Raw genomic sequence first — 13,078 nt, forward strand, 5'->3', positions numbered from 1 at the left:
GTGATTCCATCCACACAGGGACACGTGTGCTGTGTTTGCCCTGCACACGCTCCTTTATCTGGTGCATTCCTGGCAGCAGAGGGCTTCCATCTTGACCCACAAATTAAGAACCAAACCTTCCCTTGTGGCCTTGCTTCTGGCTCATGCCCGGTGCTGCACAGTGCGGGGCCCGAGTCCTCCGCCAGTGCTGCTGTCCCCAGAGGCTTCATGGAGGGACGTATACCATGTAAACTGGGGGAGATGCACCTCACGCTGACTTCACCTTGGCTGGGTCCCCAGTGGACCTGGATGGGAATGAAGGATGACTAAGGACAGGTGGGAAACACACCAAATGCAGAGCAAGGTGGTCTTATCCTATTGCTGTTAAACGCTCACGTGTTGCCAACATTGCGACCACAGCAATGGGAATGTATTGCTCTGGCCTTATGTGCAGGTCCTCCTCAGCCGCATGCTGGAATATGGGCCCATGGCCTTCGGGACAGCCACTTTGGTGCCTTTCTTTTTATTATTATTATTATTAAAAAATATTTTATTGACTTTTTACAGAGGAAGGGAGAGGGATAGAGAGTTAGAAACATCGATGAGAGGAGAAACATTGATCAGCCGCCTTCTGCACACCCCTCACTGGGGATGTGCCCACAACCAAGGTACGTGCCCTTGACCGGAATTGAACCTGGGACCCCTCAATCCGCAGACTGATGCTCTATCCACTGAGCCAAACCGGTTAGGGCTGGTGCCTTTCTTTCACTGCGGGACCCTGACAGGGCCTGATACAAAGCAAGACTTAACCAATACTCCATGCATATCACATGCATGCTTAGTGCATAGATAACTGCAGTTATGTTTTGAACTATTGAAAGAATTCTAGTGTTCACGCATTCTTAAATTCCTGTGATAACGTTGCTTGATCAGGATGAATACAGTTTCTGGGACCAAATCTTTTGCTCATGCCAAATTGCACTTCTGATTTAAATGGACACATTTATCATGCACAAATTTTCCACATATACTTGGTCCCAGTTCTGAGGGTTTCACCTACTGGTCTGTCTACACGGACACAAATTGTCAAGTCTATATGGCTTGTTGGAATGATGGAACCTTTGTGGGAGTTTTTGAATATCTGCTAGATTAGTTCCCACCACATAGTTAGTTTTATTCCTGGGTTTTCTTACTTGTGTTTTGATATAAACTTTGAAATCAATTTATCCAGCTCCAGAAGAAACTAACGCATTTTGACTTGATCTGTTTGAGAGTATAAACTTTCTTATCAGTCATTCAAATCTCCCCCCATGAATATTTTAAAGATTTTCCATATCTATTTTCACATCTCTTGTTAAGGCCACAGGTACCTTATCTTTTTTGTTGCTATTATAATTGGTGTCTTCTTTTCAGATGTATGTCTTCTAATTGGAATATACAGTGATTTTGTCATGTTTTATCTGTGACTGTACTGAATTTTCTTACTATTTGTGGCGGTTTCATATTTTTTCTCTTGGGGGTCCTGGATATGCTCCAAGTCTTTTTTGTTGTTAATCCTCACCCAAGGAAATTTTTTCCATTGATTTTTAGAGAGAGTGGAAGGAAGAGAGGGAGAGAGGGAGAGAGGGAGAGGGAGGGAGGGAGACAGAGAGAGAGAGAGAGAGAGAGAGAGAGAGAGAGAGAGAGAGAGGTTGTCCCCTGCACATGCCCTGACCAGGGCCGAGATTGAACCTGCAACCCAGGTATGTGCCCTCGATCTGGAATTGAACCCGTGACCCTTTGGTGCATGGGCCTGTGCTGTAACCACTGAGTGACACCAGCCAGGGCACTCCAAGTCTTTTTCACAAGAGATTTTCAAAGGCTCCTTTCCATTTTCCTGGATGGTTCTCTTCTCTTGTGCAGCTGTAGTGGCTTATCTTCTGTGGGAAGGAGCAGGACATTAAGGAGCAGGTTGCCCTTGACCGTAATTTTAGCAGAAATGCACTCCATGTTACCCACTAAAGAAAGGCTACCTTGTCCTGACCGGTTTGGCTCAGTGAATAGAGCATGGCCTGCAGACTGAAGGGTCCCAGGTTCGATTCCGGTCAAGGGCATGTACCTTGGTTATGAGTACATCCCCAGTAGGGGGTGTGCAGGAGGCAGCTGATCGATGTTTCTCTTTCATCGATGTTTCTAACTCTCTCTCCCTCTCCCTTCCTCTCTGTAAAAAATCAATAAAAACAATATTTTTTTAAAAAAGAAAGGCTACCTTTAGGATGAGGTGCATATATCTTACTAGAGGCCTTGTGCACAAAATTCGTGCAGGGGTGCGGCTCCTTGGCCTGACCAGTGATCGAAGCGCCAGTGTCTGGCATGGAAGAGCAGGTCCCAGCTGACCTCTGGACCCTGGGCAGCACCTGGGCTGCTGGGCTCCCGTGTGCCCCCCTTCGCCTGAGTCATGGCACCCAAGTCCCCATGGGGAGATGCGGTGAGCATGGCTGGACACTGTGGGCCAGGCATAGCATGGGCCTCTGGGCTGCCCAGCAGCGCCACACGGAAGCCAGGCAGGCAGCGCATTCTCTCCTGGCCGCTTTTGCAGACTGGCTCCTGTACAAACCCGCAGGGAGCCTGACCGGCCCCTGCGGTCCCAGTGGCTGTAGCCTGGCTCACCTGGAAGAGGCTGCACAGGTGCGGGGCAGGCTCCTCATGGGCACCCAGCACCTGAGTGTGGGGGCTTCCCTGGTACATAAGCCCTGGAGCCTCAGGGGAGGGTATCTGGGGGAGTGAGAGTGAGCTCGGCAGACGCTCTGCATTCTCACCATATCTGTGTCCCCGTCATCCTCACCCCCAGGTAGCCAGTGAGAGGTCACAGCCCCCGCCTGGGCACCACGAGAGGTTGGTCACTGCCACCCACCCCCAGTTCCCCATTTTAGCCCTGCGCCTAGCCCTGATTGGGTGATCAGGGCCTGCTGGCTCGGGGAGGGACCGGGAGGTTGGCTGGCAGGCCCCATCTGGCAATCGGGGCCTGCATTGAGCATCTGCCCCCTTGGTGGTCAGTGCACGTCAGAGTAACCAGTTGTTCTGGTCGTTCCATCATAACGGTTGCTTAGGCTTTTATATATATAGACTAGAGGCCCGGTGCACAAAATTCATGCACCGGTAGGCTCCCTAGGCCTGGCTGGTGACCAGGGCCGATCAGGGCCTTCCAGCTGCTGGCCCAGGATTTCCCTTTCCCAGCTGCCAGCTGCTGCTGGGGCCTTCCTTCTTTCCGTTCACCCCTAGTGGTCAGCGCACGTCATAGCAAGCGATCAAACTCCCAGTCTCCTGGTCAAATTCCAGAGGGGACACTTGGCATATTGGCCTTTTATATATATATAGATTACCTATTGACTCCTATCTATACTAATAAAAGGGTAATATGCTAATTAGACTGGGAGACCCTCTGGGAGACTTTCCAGATGTCCTTCCGGACAAAGCCATGGTGACGGGGTAGAGGCAGAGGTGGTTAGGGGTGATCAGGCTGGCAGGGGGATAGTTGGGGGCGAGCAGGCCAGCAGGGGGGCAGTTGGGGGTGAGCAGGCTGGCAGGGGGGGGCATTTAGGGGCAATCAGGCCAGCAGGCAGAGTGGTTAGGGGCAATCAGGCAGGCAGGCAAGTGAGTGGTTAGGAGCCAGCGGTCCCGGATTGTGAGAGGGATGTCCAACTGTTGGTTGGGGGCAATCAGGCTAGTCGGGGAGGGGGGCAGTTGGGGGCGAGCAGGCCGGCATGGGTGGCAATTGGGATTTGTTAAAAGACTTAAGTGTGTGTGTGGGGAGGGGGACATCTGTGATAATGTCACTATAAAAAAATAAACTAAAAAAAGACTTTTCATCAGTATTATTCTCTTTAGCAAAGCAAAGATATGATGAATTATATTGGGATTGTCTAATTAATCATCCTTCCATTACTGGAATAAATCCTACTTGATTACAATGCACTACTTAAAAATAAAGTTGGATTATGTTTGCTAATAACTTACTAGGGATTTCTTAATTCATAAGTTGGATTGTCTCAATCTTCCCTGTGTGATCATATTTATATCCTTATACATGTGCTGCTAAGGAGCATCTGGATGTGCTCCGCCCTGTCAGTGTCTGGACAGTGGGGGCAGCACTAAGCGGGGGGCGTCCTGTAGTGGAGGGTGGGGTGTGATTTCCAAGGAAACCATCTCAGTCAAGGCCTTTTACTGGGAGGGGAAAGCTCTTAAATTTCTCCATTTCTTCCATGGAATTTGATCTAGTAACCATCTCTCTCTACTGGAGTTTCACTCATTTCTTTTTCTCCTACAAAGTGAAACGTTTCATCTTAAATTTACTTACATTGAGAGTTGTACAATATGTCGAATGATTTCTTAAAATGTCTGTGTTTAAAGGCTATTTCCCCTTGTTATTTCTTGTTTTATGTGTGTGTGTTTTGGTCTCATTTTACTAGTATATCTTGATTAGGTTAGTGATTTCTTTTCCTATTTTTTTAAATCAGATTTTTAAAATATTAGCTTGAGTGTTTTCCTGCTGGTTCGTTGATTTCTGCTTTTATCCTTTTAATCCCTTCCATGTGCTTGCTCTCAGTTCATGTTTCCCCATTTTCAATTTGTAACGTTAAGTACTTAATGCTGTGATACTGGGAGTTGTACTGAAACAACAACTTTCTCTGGGGCCTGGCTCTAGACACAGACATGTATCTGTGTGGCTGTCCTTCTAGAGACGCTGCATCGGTCTGTAATTCTCTCACTCGGCCACTTGTCATCCTGACAAGGCCACTTGTCCGCATGAGGGAGCCAGCACTCGGGTGGAAAGACAGACACAGGAATTCCAGGATGCTCACTTTGTAAATATTTAATAAATGACCATATCTCAGGTACCAGAGCACTCAGCCAAGGCACCTCGCTCTCCCTGGGCACCCTGACCCTTCTGTGGTGAGACTGGGTCTGCTTCTTGAGGTGTGGCCCTGGCTCAGCCCCTTTCTGATCTGGAATTGGCCTGGCTGGCTGCCCTCACTTCACTCAGACGCCTGAAGACTTGAGGGGCTGAGATGGGCAGGGACTGAGGCATGCAGCATGAGGAAGCCAGGGTAGGGGTCTTGCCCTCACAACATTGTCAGGAAGGCCATCATGGTCATAAGGACATGGACGGAGGCCCCTAGAGAGGAGGAGAGGGTGGGGAGCGGCTGAGGAGGTAGGGGTGTGAATGCTATCTGATGATGGATCCATATGGAGAAATGGGAGACTCGAGCAAAAACTGCAGGATACATGGGGAACAGGCAACCACGGCCCCAGCTCACTATTCCAACTTGCACCCAGACGTGGTTGGATTCACAGACGAGTGGGCCCCCAGAATCACCCTGGAAGAAAAGAGGAGTTTCCTGTGAACCCAGAGACTGGGGCCTGCTGCCCCCTGCATGAGGGTGGTTTAGAGCCCAAGCCTCTGGGGCCAGTCCAGAGCCCCTTCACACCGCAGCCCCACCTGGCCAGTGCCAGGCCCTGCTGTGGGAAGGCAGAGCAGATGCCCAGGGTGACAGTTAGCAGGCAAGGGTCCCAGGCAAGGCCCCTTTGGCCAACATTGGGGTCCACAGGGCACTGGGCACTGACTGGGCTGTGTCCCATCTGTACCCAGGCCACCTTACAGTTCTGTCCAGCCTGTGGCCACATGGCGATGTGCTCTGAACCCCACAGGGGCCAGGCTTTGGAGGGGGGGGCCACCCACCCATTCAGTACAAATATCCCCTATGGCTTTAAGCAGATGAACACAGGAAAGTCATGGGTTTGGCCCCCGTCCCTGAGGTAGAATGCACCTCGCAGGCTGTCTTCAGGTCCGCGAGGTCCCCTGCACATATCATGTCTGGCAGAAGGTATGATGTGTGTCCATAGAGCATCTGGCACAAGGCGAATGGGATCAGAGACACCTGCACCTCCTGCAGGTGGTCTGAGGTGTCACCTGTCAGAAAGAAGCGCAGGTTCAGTGAGAGTTCCTCCCCACCCTGTTCCTTAGGACACGCCCAGCCCAATCCCAGGCCCAGTGGGCTCAACTAGTAGCTTTTTCTCTTGCTCCTGCCCTCCAATGGCTCCCTTCTCTGCACTGGGATTCAGGCGTTGATCAATGAAATGTGAATATAAATGTCACATGAAACTTCATAAAAGAACCATCAGAGCCAGGTCCATCGAGGTATGCAGCATGTCTTCCCACTGCTATAGTGTGAGTGCACGGACTCCATCAGCTCTGTCCCTGGTGGCTGTAGGGGTGGGGACTGGAGGGTGGCACTATGTGTACAAGAAAGGAAGCTTCGAGTTTTGTGGCGGGTCACCCCTGTGTCCTCTTTGTGCTGAGGGATATAGAAATTGGTCCCAGAAACTTGAAGCTTTCCTGACTGATGTGTGAGTGGGTCCCAAGGCTCCATGCCAGCCTGACTGGAGGGAGCTGCTCCCACAGACTGAAGACCCTCTGACCAGGGTTAAAGGGGACCTGTATTTGGGGAATCTGTTTTGGAGCTGATGCACGTGGACCTCGAGGGGAAGAGATAGAAAGCAGAATGTCAGCAGTGTCTGTGGTCGCTGCTGCTGTGTTGGTGAGGTAATTAACATCAGGAAAAGAGGCACAGAAGAATTAGCTGGTGCACATAGAATGCAGAGCAATAGAGAGTCCACAGACTTAGGGTATAGTGTTAGAAGAGGCTGTCCAGGAAAATGCAGTTAGGAAACTACTTTGAAGCTCCCAAGCCAGCTAAAAATCTAAGGACTTTTGGTGTGGCCACTGAGAAGAGAGAACAGAGGAGACAAGGTCTACAAGGGCCCCACCTCCTGCCTGGAGCACTTTCCAGGCCTGAAATACAAAGAACACAGGCAGCTGGAATCTGCAAGGCAGATGGATGCCAGAAGGAGGGTGCTCCAGAGGAAGAGAGCCCCAGAGGCCGCACAGGGGACTGGTTTACCGTGGTCTGCTGCAGGAACCTGAGCCAGGAATGCAGAGGGTACATCTCCACAGAGGACAGAGAGTGGCCAGGTTGGACTTCACAGTGCTCAGAGCTCAACGGGGCTGGGAAGCTGAGTTCCAATGGGCCAAGAATGAAGAGTCTCATGGGATGCCAAGGACACTGAGGGAGACAGTGTTGAGGTGGGAGAAAATATCCCCATGATGCCCACAGGGACGCTGAGGGCACACAGAACTAGGCAGACAGAGGACCACAGTGATGAGCCTGGCACAGACTGTTTCACCTTTCACCGGGCACAGAAGGAGAAGTACAACACAGACATGAGTGGGAAGAAGTCAGCTGTAAATGCAATGAGTTCTTCAATGCTGGCAGTGTGCCAGCTCAGGAAACAGGAAAACAGAAGACAGTTAGGGGTGATCAGGCCTGCAGGGGCAATAAGGCTGGCAGGGGCGATCAGGCCAGCAGGGGGGCAGTTGGTCGTTCCATCATAATAGAAGGGCATTCAGTGGGAGCTCATGAGAAATATGGGGGGCAGGGCAAGGACCAGAGAGAAGGTTCCTCAGTGCAGGTGTTGAGGAGACAGCCAGCTGCCACTGGGGACCCAGAAAACACAGCTTGCTTCCCTTCTTGCACACAGAGCAGAGCCCTTCCACCAGTGAGGGGCAGCACATCATACACTCTTGCCCCAGGGCCTGGCACAGGTACACTACTCTGGAGGAAGGACAGAAACAAGGCCCATGTCTTTGAAAATCCTCTGGGTTCAAGAACTACACCAGTAACACCATAGTTTTGCCTGTTCTACTCACTACCACAGGCACAGGGATCTGCTATCATGAGGACATGAAAATAGAACCATTATAAACAATTTGCTCAACTAATGACACACCGTTAAAATATGAAGCAGAACCCCATAAAATTGAAGAGTAAAGTAGACAGTTCTATAATAATAGTTGGAGACTTCAATACCCCACCTTCAATAATGGAAAGAGGTAAAGGACTTAAACATCACAGTACACTGGCTAGATATAATAGACACATACTGAACACTTCACCCAAAAACAACATATACATCATCTCAAGGGCACACGGGGCATTTTCCAGGATAGATCATATATTAGGACACAAATTAAGTCTCTATAGATTTTAAAAGATAGGACAAAAGCTCCATAACATTGGACTTGGCAGTGATTTCCTTATTATGACACCAAAGGCAAAGGCCACAAAAGAAAAATAGACAAATTGGACTTCATGAGAAATTTAAAATGTATATGAAAAGACACTACTAGAGTAAAAAGGCAACCCCTCAGAATGGGAGAAAATATTTTCAAATCATATATCTGATCAGAGGTTAATATCCAGAATATATGGAGAACTCCTAAAATTCAACAACAAAACAACCAACCTGATTCAAAAGACTGTAATAGACATTTCTCCAAAGAGGAGATACAAAGAGCCAATAAGCACATGAGAATATGCTCAACATTACTAATCATAAGGGAAAAGCAAATTAGTACTATGAGGTATCACCTCACACCCATTAAAATGGCTACTATCAAAAACAGAAAACAAGGATATGGAGAAATTGAAACTCTTGTGCACTGTTGGTGGGAATAAAAATGGTACAGCCACTGGGGGAAAAAGTATGGAGGTTCCTCAATAAATTAAAAATAGGATTACCATTTGACCCAGCAATTCTACTTTTGGGCATATACCCCAAATATTTGAAAGCAGGGTCTTGAAGAGATATTTGTACACCCATGTTCATAGAAGCATTATTAACAATAGCAAACCAAGTGTCCACAACATATTAAAATATGGCATACAACATGCAATGGAATATTATTTAGAATACCAAAGGAAGAAATTTCTGACACATGCTACAACATGAACAAACCTTGAGGACATTGTGCTAAGTGCAATTAGCCAGTCACAAAAGGACAAATAGTGTATGAGTCCACTTTATGAAGTAGCTTAGTCAAAATTATAAATACAGAAAGTGTAATGGTAGTTGCCAGTAGCTGGTGAAAAGGGAAAAATGAGGATTTATTATTTAATGAGTATACATTTCAGATTTACAGGATAAACAGAATTCTAGTGATTATCATTGGCGATGGCTGTATAATGATGTGAATGTATTTAATACCATTAAACTGTACACTTAAAAATTGTTAGGATGGTATATTTTATATTATGTGTATTTTAACACAATAAATATTTTTTGTTAGATATATGGGCCAGGAACCAAGATGGTGACATAGGTAAATGCAGTACTCACTGCCTCCCACAACCACATAAAAATGACAACTAAACAACAGAACAACCATCATTCAGAACTGCCTGAAATGTGGCTGAATGGATGTCCTCCAACTGGAGAATTAAAGAAGAAAGCACATTGAGTTTGTTAGGAGGGGCGGAGATGTAGATCAGGCTAGTCTGACACCCATGTGTGACATCTTTTTTAATCAGGAGGGATATCTAAGCTGAGGAGACCTCCCATGAGGAACAAGGGGTTCCAGCCCCACAACAGACCCCTCAGCACAGGGTTCCAGTGCTGGGAAGAGAAGTCCCATAATTCCAGGCTATAAAAACCAGTGGGGATTGTGGTTGAGTGACATGGAGCCTGCTGGAGTCCCTACTGTTTCTCTTAAAGGGCTGGCCCATGTACTTACTTGAACTTGCTCCCTCTGAGCTCCAGTGCTGAGGCAGCTGCTTGGGTGGATCCAGGGACATACAGGGAGGAACTGGATTGTCTGACATCAGAGAAAGAACTCAGGGATGGCTTTCTCTCAGACAGGGGTGTTCACAGTGGTCATTGTTCATATGCTAAGACCTCCCCTGTTGCAGAGCTGACTGGCAGAGGCCAAATATGAGTTTCCATTAATCTGGCTCACACTGTTCCCTATGCCCTGGTGATTCCCTAAGACCCCACATCACCCAATTTTCAGCCCCACCCAATTTGTTTGCAGCAGCTTTTCCATACGAATGGCCTGTCCTAGCTCAGGCTTCAGACTTTCCTAAAATCTCTCAAACTAGCAGCAGCTGGCATCAGTGTGCCCCATACCACTCAATAAGAGGCCCCAGGCCTGGCACTAGCAGCAGTCTGCCTTGCTTCACAACTTGGCCTCTCCTGGGCACTTCCAAGCCCAACATATGTAGCAGCCATCTGCAGATTGCTCTGTAGCTCCTGATGGGTGGCCCCAGGCAGGGCACAGGAATTGGATGACTTTGCACCTCCAGAAGGGCCCTAGAGTTAGTACATATGGTGGATAGATTTAGCCCACTCCAGATTACAACTCTACACATCTATGAGTGACACACTCAAGGGGAAGACTCAATGAGCACCAAAGCCCCACTGAAACAAGTCCTGCTCCATAGGGGTGTCTCCTGCACAGCACCTCTTCCACTGTAGTCACAGCTGGTCCTCACGGCCAATTGGCCTGGAGGTCAACTCCTCCCAGTAACCCAACAGTAATCAAAGCTCAACTACAACAAGACTGTGCACACAGCCCACACGGGGGTGCATCTAGAGAGCCCAGCTAAAGTGACTGGGGAGGCTGAGCCACTGGCCCCTACAGGATACCTACTACACAAGGCCACTCTACCAATTCTAGGAGACATAGAAGCTCTACATAATACATAGAAACAAACACAGAGAAGCAGCCAAAATGCAGAGGCAAAGAAACATGTCACAAATGAAAGAACAAAAGAAATCTCCAGAAAAAGAACTAAATGAAATGGAAACAAGCAAACTACTAGATACAGAGTTCAAAACAATGGTAATAAGGTTACTCATGGATCTTAATGAGAGCTTCAAGGGACTCAAAGAGAGCTTCAAGGGACTTAGTGAGACTTTCAAGAACCTTAGTGAGAACATCAAAGATGTGAAAAAGGACCAGCCAGAATTAAGCATACACTAACTGAAATAAAGAATAATTTTTTAGGGATTCAACAGTAGAGTAGAGGATTCTGAGAATCAAATAAATGATTTGGAATACGAGGAAGCAAAAAACACCCAATCAGAAGAGCAAAAAGAATCCAAAAATATGTATATGAAGATACTGTAAGGAGCCTCTGGGACAACTTCAAGCATACCAGCATTTGAATTATGGGGGTGCCAAAAGGAGAAGAGAGAGAGCAAGATATTGAAAACCTATTTGAAGAAATAATGACAGAAAACTTCCCCTACCTGGTGAAAGAAATACACTTACAAGTCCAGAAAGCACAGAGTCCCAAATAAGAGGAACCCAAAGAGGCCCACACTAAGACACATCATAATTAAAATGCCAGATGTTAAAAACAAAGAGAGAATCTTAAAATCTGCAAGAGAAAAGCAGTTAGTTAACTACAAGGGAATGCCCATACGACTGTCAGTTGGTTTCTCAACAGAAACATTGCAGGCCAGAAGGGAGTGGCAAGAAATATTCAAAGCGATGAATAGGAAGGTCTTACAACCAAGATTAGTCTACCCAGCAAAGCTATCATTTAGAATTGAAGGTCAGAGCTTCCCAGACAAGAATGAGTTAAAGACTTCATCACCACCAAACCAGTATTACATGAAATGCTGAAGGGTATTCTTTACTACTACTACTACTACTACTACTACTACTACTAAAAATAATGAGGAGAAGGAGGAGGTGGAGGAGGAGGAGAAGAAGAAGAGATAATAAAATGGCAATAAATACATATCTATCAACAATTGAATCTAAAATAAATGAACAAGGAATCTAATGAACAAAATAAACTGATGAATAAAATAGAACCAGAGGCATGAAAACATGGAACAGACTGATGAACCTCAGATGGAAGAGGGGAGGGAGCAGGAAGAGATTAACCAAAGAACTTGTATGCATATATACATTACCTATGGACACAAGCAATAGGGTGGTGAAGAACTGGGGTGGGTTGGGAACTGGGTGGAGGGGGGAAGGGGGAAAAAGAGGGACATCTTTAATACTCTCAACAATAAAGATTAAAAAAAGATTTTTGGCCAGAAGTTCCCTCAAATGAGGAGGGAACTCCTCACTTTATTCTGTCATCCTATATAATAAAAGGCTAATATGCAATTTGTCCCCTCAGCTAGGAGTTTGACAGGGAGTTCAACTGGGAGTTAGACCAGGGGGCAGGGCTGGCCGGCCAACCGTCTGTGGCCCTCCCCCCGGGCAGCCCAGCCCAATTGACCCCAATCGGGGCGGGCTGGCTGGACCCCACCTGTGTACGAATTCATGCACCAGGTCTCTAGTATTATTATAAACAAACATAAAAGAGGACTATGCATGAACTATTGAAGAATGTTTTTGAACCAAGAATTAGGATGAATCCAACTCTGTGCTCCTAAGGGCCAAAGAATGAGACAGAAAGCAGACATGTGAAATGATGCTGATGTCTGAGCATGGAGAGAGGGTGGGATCAATTCAGGAAGGGATGCTGGGGTAAGCACCCCTTGGAGGGTGGGTATGTTACAGGTCTACAGAGATAGTGGATGTGTATCTCCCCACCATCACATCCCCCTGCAGATGCTGGGATGCACATCATTGTAAGATCACATTTTGGGGAGGAGTGTCATGGCTGGGAGGTAAGTAGTCCTGATTTAGAGTGACCTGAATTAGGGCTTTGGGTCAATCATTTTTTGGATGTGGTCAAAAATGAGACTATTGAAAACTATGTTCCAGGATTATTAAAGGTTTAAGCAACAGTAATGCCAATATAATGCGCAGAAGTAAAATACAGACGATAGCATAAGGAATTGAAAAGGGAAGGGAGTCTACTAGGTAGTGTTTACAGCATCTGTTAAGTAGTACACTACAAAGTCAGGGGACATGAGCTGCATTCATGGATCCAGTTCTCTATCCTTTCCTGTGTTATGCTCTTTGCCTGGTGTCTCTGCGGTCACTCCCATTGGTAGGTGTGATGCATTTCCCAGTTCTCAGATCTGAATTTTGCCACATGACATGCTTTGTTAGTGGATTTTGGGCACACTTGTTACAAGCCAACACTTGGAAAAGTGTTGTGTTTCTCCACCAGCAAGCCTGCTGGACCAGCAATTTTTAACCTTTTTCATCTCAAGGCACACATAAACTAATTATTAAAATTCTGCAGCCACAACAAAAAAATATATTTTTTTGCCAATTTGACAAAAGAAATAGGTATAATTTTGATTC

General features: G+C 47.0%; 1 protein-coding gene across 1 annotated transcript in view; it reads right to left on the bottom strand.

Moving 5' to 3' along the window:
• Nucleotides 1-4,821: 4,821 nt before the first annotated feature.
• The window catches only part of PRSS38 (serine protease 38), a 35,226-nt gene continuing 26,969 nt past the window's right edge, over nucleotides 4,822-13,078 (bottom strand). Inside the window, exons 4-5 of the mRNA XM_008151538.3 lie at nucleotides 5,787-5,929; nucleotides 4,822-5,336 (exon numbers count right to left, since the gene is read on the bottom strand). Of these exons, the coding sequence (XP_008149760.2) occupies nucleotides 5,082-5,336; nucleotides 5,787-5,929 (398 nt within the window). The 3' untranslated portion in view covers nucleotides 4,822-5,081. The remainder of the gene's footprint in view (nucleotides 5,337-5,786; nucleotides 5,930-13,078) is intronic.

This window comes from Eptesicus fuscus, chromosome 6, assembly GCF_027574615.1.
Source record: "Eptesicus fuscus isolate TK198812 chromosome 6, DD_ASM_mEF_20220401, whole genome shotgun sequence".
In the NCBI taxonomy this organism is placed as follows: Eukaryota; Metazoa; Chordata; class Mammalia; order Chiroptera; family Vespertilionidae; genus Eptesicus; species Eptesicus fuscus.